Consider the following 18157-nt stretch of genomic DNA (forward strand, 5'->3'; position numbering starts at 1 on the left):
TTGGATAATCCTGATTTCATCAGGAAGAGAGAAAGAAAGAAAGAGAGAGAAAGAGAAAAAGAGAGGGCGAGAAAAATCGAGAGTGAGAAAGAGAGAAAGGTTTGGAAGATTGCCAAAGAGATGTCGCATCTGGGCAACGTTACTGCGGTATTCTAGGATTCTCCTAGTCTCTTTCCACGTCTATCCTAGATAGGTAAACTCAAAATTTTCTCGTAGTAAAGTATAACGGTTAAAATGAAATAATTCCTTGGTGAGATCGAACCTAAAGTTGTGTGGTATGTTTCGTCCAACAATGTTCTGGCTAGCATCCTTCTTTAATAGGAAACTTTGCGAAAGTGGAAGTCCGGGTAATCGGGAAATTCATGAGAATGGAGTGGCTTGGATCAGAACAAGTGAGAAAAAAAGGATGAAGAAAAAAAAACGAGAACGAAGGAGAGAGAGAGAGAGAGAGAGAGAGAAACTTGTTTTTCATTGAGTGACATTAAATACACAACCATTTCGCTCGTTGCATTGGAAAATGCCCTGCTTGACAGTGCATCCGAACATGAAAATGTTCCATTGTCAAGGTTTTCATTCTCCACGAATGACAGACGTTTTTGATAAGAATACTCTCGGCGATAATATTCAAAGAAACGATAAGATATATAAATAGAATTACCGAAGAAAAAAGATATATATATATATATAAATATATATATAAAGCGATCTATGTCACCTATCTGTCCGTTTATCTCTCTCGTTACTCGCTCGATGTCAAAACGAAACTTTTTCAGCATACGATTATACAAAGTGATATAGAAAATCAAAAGAACGAACGAAAAGAATTCAACTTGTGTCATATCGTCGACAATATTTTTTTTTCCTTCTTTTTTTCTTTTTTATTTATTTGTATTATCTTTGCTCTCGCAACTCTCCGCGTTATTATTTTAAAAGCACAACGCTGTTTCGTATCTCCGGGCAAAAGCCTCGCGAATAAAGCCGCGAGCTACCACGGTTTGTAATTATGAAGTATTTGAATGGCCTCGGCAAGAGGAAGGAGTAATCGTTTAAGAAATCTTGTCGACACCCGAAGCGATGGTCTAATTACTCACGATAATATTGGGAAAGTTTGAGATTACAGGCTTGTTTATAACAGGGAGTTAGTAGCCTATCTCCCCTCTCTCTCTCTCTCTCTCTCTCTCTCTCTCTCTCTCTCTCTCTTGTACTGAGAAATGGCTTCTCTGTGTTTCGATGCAACTTTCTAATTGCATAGTACAATCATACTTACACGTACTATCACCTATATTAATATTGTCAAAATAGATGAAGAAGAACGAGAGATGAGTCATTTATGAAAGTTATTTAATTAATCTTCCTGAGGAAAAAGAAAAAGAAAAAAGAAAAAAAGAAGTTTTATGAATCGGAGCGCACAGTTTTTAGATGACTATAGGAAAATATTATTCGCGTGAATTCCGACATGTCGCAGAAAGCAAAGCCACGAGAAAAATTTAGAAATGGCGGGAACGGTGAAGTGGTGAGAAAGATGAAGGTAGAGGGAGGAAGAGAAGGAGAGAAAGTACTGACAAAAGATAGAAGTTAGAAAGAGACAGACAGACAGACAGACAGGGAGAGGAAAATCTTGAAAGATGTCTCCACGTGTACACGTTCAAAGCGTTGAGAGAGCACACGCTAGAAAACGCGACTGTGGTGGTCATTGACAGACAGTTTTCTATTTCTGCTTCCATTGTTTTCACCTCAAGCCGTGGAACATCTCGTGATCACTCTCTCTCTCTCTCTCTCTCTCTCTCTCTCTCTCTGTCTCTCTCTCTCTCTCTCTCTCTCTCTCTATCTATCTATCTATCTATCTATCTCTCTATCTCTCTCTATCTCTCTCTATTTCTCTCCTCCTCTCTTTCGTTCTTTCGACGATATGCCAGCATACGAGAGCACGTCCTTCTCGACGGTTAAAGCGGAAAACTTGGAAGAACGTTTTCGTGTGCTGAATTTTAAAGAGGGGGGTTGTTGTAAAGATGAAAATAAAATAAAAAAAAGAGAAAGAGATAGGGGAAAAAACGAGAGAAAGAGAAGAGGATGAGAAAAATCTGGAAAAAAATCAATCGGTCACCGTGAGAAGCATAAACGAACGGAAAAGAGATAAAACGAACGAATTACTTCGTTTGATTGTATTATAATCTAACCCGACGTATCTATAATATCGAATTAAAAAGAAATAAATAAAGAAATAAAGAAATATAAGAAATAAAAAAAAAAAACAAGAAAAAAAAGAAAAACAACAACGAAAGATTTTGATATAGAAAGATTATTTGTCACGCGCAAACGTACTTCTGATGTACTTTCTGATATTATATTTCGAAAGAGCGACTTGCCAGACTAAAAAAGAGAAGAAAGAAAAGGAGAAGAAGAAAAAAGAAAAATCCTTTGGGATGTTTCATGAACAGCAAACGCGGGGAGGTACTTTAAATGCAATTGTGAAATAAATGCGAGCGAAATGAGGGAAAGGAAAGGACGAGGTGGGGACAAGCATTGTGAAGACCTCGCTCCATAATGGATTTTTCTCTCTGTGTGTTCCATCACCATAGAACGAAAGGAGAAGAGATTCTTTCTCCTCGAGCATTCTCTCTTTCTCTCTGTCTCTCTGTGTGTTTCTCTTTTTCTCTTTCTCTTTCTCTTTCTCTATCTTTCTCTTTCTCATTGCTGCCATTGCTACTGGAAGAGAGAATGTTCGATTCGCAAATTATCTATGACGGGACGTATAAAAAATGTGAAAGATAAGCGGTCGGCGTAAACAAGAAAAAAAAAGGATTAATAGAAAAAATAAAAAAGAAAGAAGTAGTAGTAGAGAACGAGGAAACAAAAGGAAAAAAAAATACTCCCCTTTTCCAGAACGCATCTAGCGGTAACGCGATAAGGGTAGTTTTATTTATCGTATATCCCTTGGTGGACTCTCTAAACAACGTTTTATATGTATGTATGTATGTATGTATGTATGTATGTATGATATATCGTATCGTATCGTATCGTTTCGTCCTCTCATTGGTAAAAGAATTAAACGATAAGGGTGAAAGCTATAGAAGTGTTACGAGAGTAAATCCATGTGGTAGGTAAACGAAAAAAAAAGTGGATAATATCGACGCATATCGAGAGTAAAAGGATTAGAGGGTAAATTTCAAGGATGGATTTTAAGGACACGGGAAACCACACATGCCCATCTTTCGATAAATTTTCAGATCCTTTGGGAAATACAGGGAAGTACAGCGAAACGATTCTCCTTCGAGTGGATGCAACGTGCATCGAAGTTATATCCGTCGATGCTTTTTATTTGTCCTTATCCTTCGATATGATTCTATCAAATTAACCTAAATATTCAGGATCAAGGTTAAATTCCGTCGGTTTTTCTAAGTGAAATTTTCTGACAACAGGAAGTTGGGCAGTACTTGTTTTCCACAAAGAACGAGAACAAAGACGATACGAGGAAAACATTTGAAAAACTCGAAGCGATAGTATTTGCTGCGATGCCACTAAAAGAGTCTGCGTGAAAGAGAAAGAGAGATAGAAATATAAAAGAAGGTGTAGATCGAATAAAATCCAATCAGACGGAAGAATGTGATTGAATCAACGAACGAAGTCGTTCACGGATACGGAAGACGCGTTCGTTCACGGTGAAAGAGATGCCACTTGATGGTTCAATTAATTTTTTTCGCGTTGAGACATTCGGGATAAAAAGAGATACGATAATTTTACGTATTATAGGATTTTGTTGCAAGAAAGATTGAAATTAAATATCTAATTTTGTGCTTCGAACGAAATCGATGTTATCATTGAACTTTTTTGGAATGGAATTATAGATTTTCGTTAAGACGATATCGTAGATCGAAGCAAGTTCAATGACCTATCATAATACGTAAAACTATACCATAACGATCATATTTTCTTCCGATTCGTTCAAAATTTCACGAGCTTTGTTATGCAAGATTCTTCTTTTGCATCTTATTCGTAGATATTTAACAAAAAATTTCTAATTAATATACTGACGAAGGGAAATATAGGTCTCTCCAAGTAAATGCAGATTTCTTGAAAAATTCATTTTACCAAGGACAAAATCACGCGATCATTTCTACGAGTTATCAAGCAGAGAGCAACTATTATCCTATCGTCGGCAATGTAGAGAGTTACGAATTACCGATCACTCTTTACTCGAACACGGTCGGTAACTCGCTACGCACGAACATTCAAATTTATCCAACGAGTTAAGTTAGCAACTGCGAATAATGGAAGTTTAACTATCTACTTAAAAGTCAAAATTATCGAATTTGTTTGTCGTCAAAATAATGATAGAATTAATAAGAAAAAACAAACGATGGATTTCATCGGCTTCTTAACGAATAAAACGATTACATCAACATTGATAGTTCATTAAAGGAGTCTCCTACGCGCATAAACGTATCCCTTTCTAATCAGATACTTCTAACGACATACTCGATATTCCGTTTATACTCCGTTCGACGTTATATATCCCGCGTTCACGGAGATTTAATTTTCATTTGACATTGAATAAAAAACGACGTGCTCGTTCTTGGTGTCATAAACCCTAATGAACAAAAAGCGATTAATAAAAATTTGGCTGCGAAGAGTGGCAGTCTGATAACGACGTAATCATTTCCGCGAGTTGTGAAACGAGGGCACGTTGAAGGCTCTCGTCTTCGGCCTCGACCTTCCTAATTTTCTATGAATTAAAAGAAAATTAGAGAAACGAGTTTCTCACGGAAAAAAGAGACAGGGAAAGAGAGAAAGAGAGAGAGAGAGAGGGAGAGATATCACAGCTTACCCAAGGGTTTTTGTGCTGATAAGACATGTCTTCAGATTTAAGAAACCATTCTTCTTCGTCGACTGCGTTTGATGACCTGTACCACCGTCGCTGTGCTCGTTCGGATCCTCGAGATCGTCATCGCGCTGTTTCGATTTTCTCGCACGGAGATAGAACCACACTGCCAAACCCAAAGCGACGATCACTGCTAAAGCTCCGACTGTTCCAAATACTGCTGTTAAGATCATGTCTCTTCTTTCCATGCCCACCTGCGGAACGACCGTATAGTTAATAACAATGTATATATATCTAATAATATCGATATATATATATATATAATTTTTTTTCGGCTATTGGATTCTGCTTCTTTTTCTTCTACTTCTTCTTTTTTGCACCTGACAGCACTCAATAAATTTAATAAAATCAAAAATGATCTATCTCTACCTGTATTTGTTCGTTCCGCATAGAAAAAAGTATCCAATTGTGACAAACAATATCATTCCCTTTTATTTCCATTTACAAGAATGATTTTTCAGATATGAAACTAAAATTGCATTCTTTCGAAAAGATTTTCCAATATATTGAAACGCCCACCTTCCTGCGACATTCAACGCGAACTTTATTGTAAAGCGCGAGATACAAATAGCTATTAATATTTTTAATCGATAATTTACTTCTCAATAAAAACCTTGATAATTTAAAACTCTTCTTTCCCCCTCCCTTTCTATCTCTTCGTCTCTCTCTCTCTCTCTCTCTCTCTCTCTTTCTCTGTCTCTCTCTGTCTCTACCTCCCTTCCTCCCTTCAACGTTCTTCCCACACTTTTATTCATTCACGAGAGAGATTTATCTTACTTTGCCCGGAGAAAGATACGCAGGGTGGGATAAATCGAGCGAAATGAAACGAAAGACGCTCGTTTGCGACAATATCACGAAGAAAGTTTCCATTATCGATCACGATACGTGAAATCACCGTAATTAAGTATGTTTACTTAACGTACGTAGGCACGCAGTTAGATATACCTACTCGAAAGTCGTTCGGTAGGTAAATGTACAAGTTCCGAGTGACTTGGAATATACATATGTAGAACTAGGTGTTGTGTAGTAGTATCAAGGTGTATTACGTAGAACGGGGTGTCAAGAGCACTCCTTTCGAGTGCTCTACCTTCTCTCGTCGACTAGCTTTAAACGTGTAACAGAGATGGAAAAATCCGTGAAGAAAGAAAGAAAGAAAGAAAGAAAGAAAGAAAAAAAATTAAAGTCGAAGGAGTAAGATAGTCTCGAGGAGACATAAATATTATTCTTTTCTTTTTTTTTGTTCCTTTTTTTTCTTTTCTGTTTTTTTTTTCTGTCCTTACTACTCCAAGGTGTCACGGAGGTGAGACCAGAGACGCAACCCAGACAGAATACGACATAGTAAGCTATATACGCGTCATCACGAGACTCTCCAATTGCAAAGAGGAGAATCCTTTCCTCTCCTCTCCTCTCCTCTCCTCTCCTCTCCTCTCCACTCCTCTTTCCCTCTTTTTCTCTTTTCCTCTCCCCTTCACGAAAATCGAATTCAATCCTCTCGAAGCGAGCCGTCATCATCCTCTACGGATGAAGACGATAAGCCGCTTGCACTCGGGCGACAGGGACCACTTGTCTCGAAATGGCACTCTCGGACTTTTCCAATCCTCGGCGAAGAGTGCGATCTTGGAGAACCCCGAAATAACACGGATCTTTATCTTTTTTTCTTCTATTTTTCTTTTCACATTTTGTAACCATTAAAAGGAATAAAAGAAGAAAGCGTTTTATTTCCATCGATAAATTCGATTCACCGTCGCGAACCGATCAGAATAAATTGATTAATCCATATCCATTTCCCCCGACAATACAATTCTTTTTCTCTTTATATCTCTTTATCTTTTATACTTATACCGTATTATAAATCTTACGGACACAAGGAAAAAGAAAAGAAAAACTACACGATATAATACGACGATAGAGATTTACTTTTATCGTATCCGTCGACAAAGGAATATTTTCCTTTTCATATTATCTCAACGTCCTCATAAAATATCATATACAGTTCCACCTACACGCGCCGAGGAAAAAAGGATTCTCTACTTTCGTTGCTCGAAAGAGATTCTTTTACCTAAACGCGCTCTGGTATTTAATCGATCTCGAGAAGGAGATAAGCGTCGGCACTTACGCGGTATAAAGTGGGATTAACGTTATTCGTTTTTCATCTTACGGTTATAAGCACACATACACACAGTGGAGACACATAAATACGTGAAAACTTTTTAATGCGTACTCAACCGACGAACTCTTTTTCCGCACAGCTACGATAATCCGAAGAGATCTCCCTTTAATCGGCACACTCGTTAAATGATAGCGTAAAACAATGTGTCCGGTACCATGATTTTATTCTGATCGAAATAAAAGTAAAAAAGGGGAGAAATATAAAACGGCTAACAACAGGTATGTATATAAATACACACACACACACATATATATATATATATACAGAAATATACGTATATATGCGTGTACGTATGCGTATAGAAGAAAAAAATAAAATCGTCATTATCGAAACGTTCCCTCTTCGATTAAAATCATTCGATATCGACCTTGTAGAAGAAATTTAAAAAAAAAAAAAAGAAAAAAAAATAAATTTTCCTATCGATATTTATTTTCTATCTGCGTTCCGACACGTACGAATTACATACCAAGCACATACACGGAAGCATTCGATTCATTCTTTCGTAGAAATATTCCGGGAACGTCGAATAGAGGAACACGTTGTTGCACCTTCTCGTGCTAGAAACCAGAGGGATATATACTGTATAGATAGTATTAAGGTGTATCCCCGTATCGACCGGCTAACTAGAGGAAGCTGCACTGTCGTACAAAAGAGAAAATTCTACGATTTCAAAGAACCGATGTCTTTCTACGTTATCGCTCATCACCACTTAACATTTCAAACTATACGAATAATAATCGCTATATCTATGTTGTATACACATAATATTCCACCGATAAAATTAGATAGAATTACCTGTAAAAATGGTTGATCGAAGACATTGAACATCTGTGTCAGCGATACTACGTTCATGAGTTCAAAGCTAAAGATAATCGAAACATACTTCACATGGCACGATACAATGCCGTATTTCAAAGAAGCTTACGAAACGTCAATAATGGTTTACCGGTGACATTAAATTCCGTTCGCTGTTATATCTCGCGCAATTGCGTATGCGACAAGTGACTTGTCGTTCATATTAATCATCGTTTTCGCTCGTTTAAAACGACGTTGGATACCGATCGATTTGAAACTGTTACACGTAAACACCGTGAACCAGTAACGATTTCACCCCTTCTCTACGTATTTTACGCTAGAAAACGGATTAAATATTTCTACCTACAGAAAAGATATTATCTTTATTTCGTTTCTATCAATGATATTATGGCTAACAATATTTTCACGGTACATATAATACACACACACACACACACATATATGTATATATGTATTTATCAGGCTATCACCATCCAACGCAAAAAAATACAATATCAAGTTCTTTTTCGTGCGTGATTCCAAACACTCGCTCGTAAAGATAAACCATTAGCATTTTTGACCCTCTCCCGGCGAAATTGGTTGTCTCGTTCGTTTCCATTATCCATACATTTGGACATTGTACAAGAAGCGTATAGTCCGAGGACAACGCATGTAAATAACGAAGACACGTTACCGTACGTTGCCATAGAAAAATGATAATTTGCTCGTTTTTTTTCTTCTTCTTCTTCTTTTTTAAACATAATTTATAACGAACACGAACTTTTAATAAGTTTACTAGAAAGAACAAATAATCGGTTTTTTCTAATGATCGCATGGATATAGGTACATAGAACATAAAATCACACATACATACCTAGATCTACATACATATATACACAAGTACGCACATATATCTTTGACGAACTATCTGAATCATCGTTTACTTACTAGCTTTCGAGCACGCACAGCTGGATCGATGGCTTTCGGTGGGCCATCAAAATTTGGCTCCAATTCCGCGAAGTACTGACCCGCGATTCCCATGTGTACCATTTCTCTGTCTCTCTATCTCTTTCTCTCTATCTACCTCTTTCTGTTTCCGATTGCCCTTTATAACGGGATATCGCTAATTACCAACCACGAATAACTTTCAATGGGTATTCTAACGACACTCGGCTCGCGTAATTCTTTACAACGAACGTTCTGAAATAAAGCTATCGTCGAGGGTAAAATAAATTTTTATTGAATTCGATACGTATACGGGAAATAATAACAAACAAATAACAATAATATTAAATACGACAAACGATCGTCCGTAGGAAAAAGTAACAATTTTTTTCTTTATTTGGTAATTGTAAATATTATCGTAAAATTTGAAGAGACGTATACGGGACAAACGTATACGTACTTTTGAAGTAATCAACGTGCGTAGTCAAGAAAAAAATTTTGTTTTATACGGAAATAAATGGTAGATCATTCGAATGCCAATGGTAAATCAATAAACCGGGGATAAAAAGAATGTAAACATCCGACGTCGACCGCTCGTTAAAACACTCCCGTTTGATAGACCATTAACAAAGAGAAAAATAGGGAACGAGAGAGACAAAGAGAGAGAGAGAGAGAGAGAGAGAGAGAGAGAGAGAGAGTAAAAAAGGAGAAAAAAATAAGAGATAAAGAGAAAAGGATATAAACGTGGATGTTGAAAATTTCATTGGTCTTCTGCCAAGAATAATGAACTCGGTAAAGTACAAATTGTAAGACACTTATCGACTTATAACTTCGATATGAATTGTCTCGGCTTAAAAGCATTTCCGATCGCATCGATAAACTCGTCATATTTATCGACCGCTTATCCGTTCCTATTAAACGATTTATTTGAGATACGATCGTAATCCATGATAAATCAACGATTAACACCAAATCATTACGAATCTGAACGGAATACACGATATTAATGGGATATTTTTATTAAAGAAACAAAATAAATTTTTTATATCGACATACGAATCTCGTAAGAATCGTTCCTAGTACTATCAATGAAACTCAAAGAGTCGACTTTGAGTACGTTTTCAGGTAAATCGCGGTAAAACGGAATTAAAGCAGAGCGGAGAATTTCAATTAAAAGGTTTGTCGTCATTCTTATCTACGACGATTGTGTCTCCAATCGAATTTTCTCTCTTTCTCTCTCTCTCTCTCTCTCTCTCTTTAAAATAGAAGAATTGTAGCTGGTATAATATAACCAAGAGAATGATATAGAAAGAAAAAGAAAAGTAGAAAGAAATAGAGAGAAATAGATATAAAAGGAAAAAGAAATATAGAGAAACTGATGCTTATGACGCTCGAATACACGTACGACCGTTCTCTTACGTTCGTCACACCGTTGTGACAAAGAGACTTGACGTCCCTTTCGAGAACACCTTCACAAATAAACACACATACACGACACCGTGTTTTCACAGAAGGTGAAGGGATAGACAAGAAGAAAATAACGTGATACGATCGTACGATATCTATCCTTCTCTATTTATCTATCTACCTATCTATCTATTTATCTCTTTCTCTCTCTCTTTCCCTCCGTCTGCTTCTCTCTCTCTCTCTCTCTCCCTCTCTCCTTCTCTTTCTCTTTATCTCTACAACGTGCAGCGTCGGACGGTTGATACTGGACTCTGAGGAAGGTCGTCGTTGTTGGCACTTATCGTTTGATGACGTTCGCACGAACCACGATAACACAAGGGATGTCGAACGCAAAAGGAATCAAAAGATAGAAAAGAGTATGAAAAAAGAAGAAAGAGTAGACGAGAATTTCGCGATGACACCGAGTGAACGCAAGTGGATTCGAATCCCTCTCTCTCTCTCACACACACGCACGCACTCTTTCGACGAATGAAAATTCGACGAAACTTTTTCTCTCTCTTCCTCTCACTCCTTCACTCTCTCCTTCTCTCTCTCTCTCTCTCTTTCTCTCTTAATCTCACGTGCGCGCGCACACGCACCCTTTTTATATACGTCACGCGCTCTCTCTTGCACTCGACACGCCAAACGATGAATGTGTTGAGCGAATGGACCACGACTGAGCTAAAGCGTACCTCGGCTTTTTCCGGAAACGTTCGTATTCTCTCGCCAAGCCAATGGCAAAAGCTATCCCCCTCGAGCGACCCAACTTTCACCCTGCGGCAACCCCATACATTTAGCGACGCGTCGTGACCCGCGCAACTAAGATTTTCATATCTATCTATCGTTCGAATCCATCTCACGTTCAAATTAATTATTACACATTGAAACGATAGAGGCATTGTAATCGAAAGTCCAACGCAGACGGAGAAAACGAAAATCGAGTTGCAATTTAGAACGTCCGAATGAACGGTGCTAAACGATACATCGAACTAAACTTTAAGTCGGAGACGACGTTTCAAACAAATTTGTTGGAGGGTGGATTCTCGTGTATCGCTCGTCGCGTTCATCGAACGTATCGGAAGAATGGCGATAGGACTGGCACAGCGCTAGCAACTTCCAACACGGTGGAACGCGTCAGCTGTAAATCGCGTGACTCTGCGAGTTCATAGTCAAACACGGTAGTTCGCTGCATGCCAAGAAATCCACAGCTATTGTTATGACCGAGCGGAGCGCAAATTACAGCGCGTTGCCTTCTGCGATTCACTCCTCCTTTCTAAGTCCAACTCTCTTAACCTCCCCCTCCTGCCTGCCTAACCCATACCCATCCCACCATCCTACCCTGGTAACCAAGCGAACCCTATTCTCGTTCCTCAGTCTCGTACCGACCCTTTCGAGAATTCCTTTCCTTCGCGATTTTGCTTGGAAAACATTGCACGATCTCACGCTAGTTACAACCGGTAGTTTGACTCTTTCGAAGGGGAATAGGTCTTTCGATCTTTTACTTTTTGCAGTTCACGCGAAATCTATGATAAATGTAATTATAACGTGTGCGCATATTTGCGTGCGTGCGTGTGGATGAAACAGGTTCCTTCTTTCTTTTATCGCACGATATCCCGATAAATTACACGTTGGGATATTAATTACATCGACTGACGAAAGTTAGAGAATTCATCCAAGATAGAAGAAAAAAAAAAGAAAAGAAGAAAGAGCGAAGAGGATATTCGCAGCGCCATCTTTGTTTGACTTATGAAAAAGTAGAAGCTCGTTTCAGCTTCGACGAGATCGCCGATAAAGTCTGTTTACCTTATAGATGCGAACCAACCCTCTTAGCCATGAATTATTCCAGACGCAAACCCCTCGAACGCTCGATATCTTTATATCGATGAATGTGATAACGGTGTGTTGCGGAGGAATAAAAAAAAAATTAATAAATAGGTGCATTAACTCGATTTGAAAGGATTAACGTTAACGAAGAAAAGGAAAAGAGGAGAAAAAAGAGAGTCGGGCTAACTAACGCTCGAGGCTTCTTTGGAAACGTTTAACAAAAGTAAGAGAGAGCGTAAATACGTCGGTGGTTTAAAAATGCTTTTCTTTCTCGCTTTAGGAAAGAAATAACTCGAGGAAATACTCTACTGCTGCTTGGCGTTCGTAGCGCAGGTAAGCAACACCGAATTACCGACGTACGATGCGCTCCTTCTCGAAAGTCGCGTCACGTTCATCCCCTTCTTCATCTTCGTCTTCTTCTTGTTCTTCTTCATCTTCTTCTCCTTCTTCTTCTTTCTTTTCTTCTTCCCAACTCCCTTCTCTCCTACGTTAAAGACGAGAGAAAAATAAAAAGGAAAAAGAAATCGGAAGGATATACGGCAATGCGCTTGGAACTTCTCGCGAGATATGTATATCCTACATTTATAGACCCTTGACTTTCGAGTGGTATATTTCTTCTCAAAAACGATCAAACTTCGATATATTTTATTCTCTACGATCAGACTATTACGGGAGGGGAGAGAATCTTTTATTAACTCTTTCCGACTCATTTTTCTAAGCTCTAAAAGAAATACATTCCCTTGATAGACGCATGTAGTCGGACCGACTGTCGTGAATATTTGAGTAAAAGTTTCGAATTCCTTTTTTTTTTTTTTCGAGATCTGAAACTACGAGAGACACGACGAAATAAAAAAAAAGAGAGAAAGAAAAAAAAGGAAAAAAAAAGAACGTTTATTAAAATGTAATCAAAGTAAGTGTAAAAGTGCACGGTTTTCTCCTCTATCCGTGCTATCTCGTTAAATAAATCTTTCACGTATCGGATAGAACGCATTCGTCGAGTGGAACGAACTAATCGATTTTTCGAGTCACTGTCAATTCTCGTATGATCTATTATGAATTAGCATTAAATCGAGAACGCGAAGGAACGTAAATGAATAAATTACGAACGGATAACTGGCTCGTCGGGTAAACGCGTGTTAACAGTTAAAACGATAAATATAGAATGTGTACGTTCGACGTGTATTTCGGGAGGAAGGAAAAAAAAATATTAAGAAAAAACATGTTCGAAGCTGAAACGCGATTATATGCCGCGATTATCATTGTCGATTCTCCATCATGCAAATTCTTCGTTGCCGGTCTCTGGTTCGGCCCGAACAACTTTAGTATTTTAATGAAGCGCAAAGCTGGGAGTTCCGATGGAAATTAATCCCACGGATACGATGTTTCTCTTGAATTATTTTCTACGTCGGCAAAGTGTGCGGTTTCGAAATTGTTTAAATCATTAAGAAGAACATCATCACATGGAAATTCGACGTAATTAATGTACATCAAATAATAGTCCTGGTTCGGTTAATAGCGCTTTGTTTTAATCATTAAAACGTGCATAAATTAAATTTGATAATAATATTAGAATATCTTATATACGTACACTATTCGTTCCATTATATTAGATCTATTAGGTGTACCAACGCACGTAGTATTACATTTAGGGAATTTCCATCTAAATTTTGTTAAAATGATTAATGTGTCAAGAGATGTTTAATATGGGCAACGTTATACCAGCCACTAACCAGTCAGTATCGATATTACCAATAAAATAGATTACGAAACAATATAATTATCAAGAAATTATGTGTAACACAATGTTTGGTACGTCCAATCGATTTTGAAAAGGGCCGTCGCACAAAAGAGAATCCGTATGAGATCTCGCCGCGATTTAACCAACGTTTCAACGTATTAAGCCAACCACCGGAAACGAAATCCACTTGAGTCACGAAAATGGAGGTAGGTACCTTGTCCGGAAAAGAGGAAACGCGAAAACGAAAAGCACGCGGAAGCAACGAATGGTTAGAGTTCGCTTGCTCGAAAGTTAATTCAAAATGCAAAGGTACCTGGCGCAACGAGTTTCAGCGCGTGGAGCGTTTCAATTACTTCGAAATTAGTCTCGTTTACTTATCACGACCGTCCAACGTTGGTTTCTGTCTCGTTGAAAACGCGTAATAAGCTTGTTCCGCATCTAGTTCTCAACGTTTCATGCTCGACAAATCGTTATCGACAGATTCGCTTTCTCTCAATGAAAGCTCCTTTCAACGTTTTCGATAGACACGTAACGATGATCGTCCGACACGTATTACAACTTTGTATTCTTTTCCTTTCCATTCTTTCGTTTAGATTCATCCGCGTTAATCATCCGTTTCTTTCCGAGCAAAGTTACAAAAAAACCTGCGTCTATCTCGAAAAAATAGTAAGAGAGCAAATGCGCGTCGCGTCGTCTTCAAATAACGACGACAATACTAATACTAATGATAATGATAATGATAATAAAATTATACAATTTCATTTTTCAAACGTTCATAGAGGGAAGCGAAAGAGTTTCCGTCTCGATACCCCTGGGGTTAATGCAACGGTACACGCTCTAACAAAGTTGCAAATGCATCCAGCGAGTATGACGTAAGATTATAAAAGCACGATGAGGAACGAAAAGGAAAAAGAAAGATACAAAAATTGTACGAACTTAAAGAAGAATCTTGAAAAAAATGCTGAGAAAAAGAAGTAGCTCTGTTGTCGCGAGAGCATTAATTTAATTAAACACTTTATCGAGCGATTTTCGGGTTATGCCCACGTTGGAGATCGTTTTTTCCTTTGATAACTGTATCTCCCGACCCCATTAACGATTCGTTGGTAAGTGCGGTAAAAGGTCCGATTTCTGATTAAAACCACCTACCATTCGTAACGTTATAAATGGAACAAATTTCAATACTCGTTTGTATGTGCGTATATGTATCTATTTCCAAAGTTCATTTCAAATCGTATTTCAAAGGCTTTGAACAAAAATTGAACGTTTAATCCCTTTCCGTACTATTCCTGGGAAAAAAAATAAGAGAACGAAAAGATTCACTTTGGAAAGATAAGAAAAAAGGGGAGAACGAAAAAGCAAGAAATAAAGAAAGAAAAGAGAAAATAACGATTGTAATGAGTACTCGTCTAGGAGGAAGGTAAATAACGAAAAGCATCGCGCTTGAATTTCAACGAAGCTGAAATGGTAACGCGCAATAAATTTCCCGCTACTTTTTATCCCCTGGATCGTTTCTCCCGAAAGAGAAACCTTACGATTCCGAAAATTTCAAAATGTTTACGACGAACGTTCCCAAAAAGTATTCGTTCTCTTACAAAATAAAGCAATGACGTTAGTCCTCATAGCCCTATCATTTATGTAAGTATCCAAGCTCGCTCCCGCAACGCACGTATCATCACCCACCTTACTTTTCCTTTTACATCCTTAACACGTTGGTTGTCCTTTAATCGAGCGATGAGTAATTTATGAGTTAGTCCCGTGATCTCTCAACGAGCAGGAGTCAAGTACGTATACCGGCATCCACGAATCTCTCTAAAATTTACCCTTCATCCGCGCCATCAGAGAAGATGGTATTCATAATTGATGAACTAGCCGAGTGAAAAGGGGGTTGAAATTGGGTCGAGCGCGGCTTCAGTTCCAAAGAATAAATGTACACAAAGCAACGTACCAGCCAGATGAATGCCGCTGCTGCTGTCGATGATGATGGTGATGATGGCGGTGGTGGTGGTGGTGGTGAGGATTACTCAAGGAGGAGACAACTATAATCGTTGTGAGGATGAAAGCTAAGGGAACGATGGAGAATTTCACGCGTCGAAACTCGCTCGATCTCTTTCGAATAAAAGCTCGGCGAGACTTTGCGATCGCGTATTTCTTCCGGAAAACTTTTGCGACGAGATGCTTCCGGTAAGCTGAATACACTCCGTTGGAAACGGGACCTAGGGCAAGCTAGTACGCGTTCGTATTACTCTTTCGATCGCTCGAATGCTTTTACGAATCGATGCTAGAATATTCGAAGGAATAACTCGTCGGGAAAATACTTTCGCACCGGTACTTTTCCAAGAAATACCTACCAACTTTTTCCAACTAGGTATAAACTTGAAAATGAAATTGCCAGTTGCGTTTATTCTTCTTTACTATTTAACGTCTAACGGTGCGTATTTGTAAATAAATCAATTCGAGGACGTTCGTTAAAAATTGAAACGCGCGACGAAATTTCAATATATAATATTTCTCCCTTCTTTCCTTGAATTCGTCGTTGAACCGACCGATCTTATTCCCTTAACGCATTTATCTTCCATTAAGAGAAAAGAAAGAATGATAGATCTTATCGAAGACGCTATACGAATTTTTAAGAAAGATCTCTCCGGTTTACGATCTCTCCTTGTTCTCTTCCTAATGGAAACACGTGCCTAGTAAAGCCCCAATCGTTTACTTTTATTTACGGGATAAAGTCTCTTACGTAGTAGAGTCGTCTAACTAGCGGAATGACTTTGTCGCTCTATTTTCCTTTTTATTTTCTTTCTTTCTTTCTTTTTTTCCTATAATTTTTTTTCTCTTCTTCTTCCATTTCCTTTAAATTCCGAACGTTTGGACAAAGACAAAGCTTTGACAAAAGTTTCTTGACTCCTCTCGGTATTTCTCCGGAACAATAATCGCTTCGGTGATATTGGAAATAGTGAAAACGTCAAATTTCGAATGGATAGACAAGATTTATTCTCGTACGTAATAAAGCACGAAAACGGCAAGAGGGGTGACCTTCGCGGAAATCAATTGAGAAACAACGTGGAAAATCGATTCGATCGAGGAATTTTTAATGAGAGAACATGCAGCGCGAAGATGAGAGATGATAACGAGTTCGAACTAACCCTAACTCGAACCAAATGTAGCACGATCTTGCACTTTAGAGTCTAGTAATTCGATTGCTCTCGCGGCTCGTGTGCTCTTAGAAATTCACCCTCGACATTACACGCTTTCTCTCTCTCTCTCTCTCTCTCTCTCTCTCTTTCACCCTCGTTCGCTCTATCTCTACCTCTTACCTCTACGTTTTCTAATGTTTCGAGGCATCGCGTTGTTCGTCGTGACTCCATTAACGAGATAATTAATGCGAAAACCGACCACGCAGTACGTTCACTCTATTTCCAAATCGATCAAACTGTTTTTCCCTAAAGTTTCAACGAAACACACGCGAAATTTCCATATTAACGTATGTACGTATGTATAACCAAAGCAATTGAAAAGGAATTGCTCGAAACTTTTCTGTTGGCTTTAAGCTTAACATATTTTTTGATCTCGTAAAATTTACAAGTGTTCACGAGCTACACGTCCTATCTATTTATATATCACCTTTTTAATACACTGAATTTTTTGCAATTTTAAAGCATGTCAAAGCGGCCACGTTGTAACGTTTACCTTGCATACCGGAAAAAGACACCGACCGAGAATAAAGAAAAGAAGGAATAATAAAAAAGTAAAAAAAAAAAAAAAAAGGAAAAAAAGAAAGATGACAGAAGGGTGCCTTGTTTTATTTTATCGCTTAATAACAGCTGATGGCGATAAAATGGCACGGTTGTGATAGAACGCTCGAAAGGGTGTCCAATATCGCCGTTATAAGCTCGTAGCATAAAATCTACCGTAATAACGGAGATGATTATTTGTGCGAGAAAATAATTAAATTATTAATTTCTATATCAAAGAAAAATTATTTCATTGCTACTACACATATATGGGCGTTGTTTCTCTCTGCAATTTTTTAATCGATATCGAAAGAAAGAAAAGAAGTGCATTCGACTGAACGATATGGATCGATTCGAATCATAAAACCTCGTCAATAGGTTTCTCGAAATGTACACGTGTATGTACATGGTCGAAGTCGTAAATATAAGTATATAGATATATACGTATATATCTAGATACAACGTACATGGATGTATTTTACGATGCGTTATCGAGTACGCGCGATCGATATATAGGTGGTATCGATTTTGTATCAAAGGAGGGAGAAATTCGGCCGGCGAAATGAAACGACTTTACTGGTTGTTACACCTTTACTATACTTCTCCTATACTATTCCTTATCCCGATTT

The 18157-nt window shown here is 38.1% G+C and overlaps 1 protein-coding gene across 6 annotated transcripts in view; it reads right to left on the reverse strand.

The window, feature by feature from the left end:
• Positions 1–15833, reverse strand: part of LOC127064744 (synaptotagmin-7) — an 86882-nt gene extending 71049 nt beyond the window's left edge. Inside the window, exons 1-2 of one of the 6 annotated variants that reach the window (XM_050996254.1) lie at positions 15743–15833; positions 4826–5073 (exon numbers count right to left, since the gene is read on the reverse strand). In XM_050996254.1, the coding sequence (XP_050852211.1) occupies positions 4826–5067 (242 nt within the window). In that variant the 5' untranslated portion in view covers positions 5068–5073; positions 15743–15833. Of the gene's footprint in view, positions 1–4825; positions 5074–5248; positions 5336–7515; positions 7656–7844; positions 7917–8792; positions 9052–15742 lie in introns of those variants that run through there. The other 5 variants (XM_050996249.1, XM_050996250.1, XM_050996252.1 and 2 more) reach the window with 5 other exon arrangements.
• Between the last annotated feature and the right edge of the window lie 2324 nt (positions 15834–18157).

Source organism: Vespula vulgaris, chromosome 6 (genome assembly GCF_905475345.1).
Source record: "Vespula vulgaris chromosome 6, iyVesVulg1.1, whole genome shotgun sequence".
NCBI classification, from domain to species: Eukaryota; Metazoa; Arthropoda; class Insecta; order Hymenoptera; family Vespidae; genus Vespula; species Vespula vulgaris.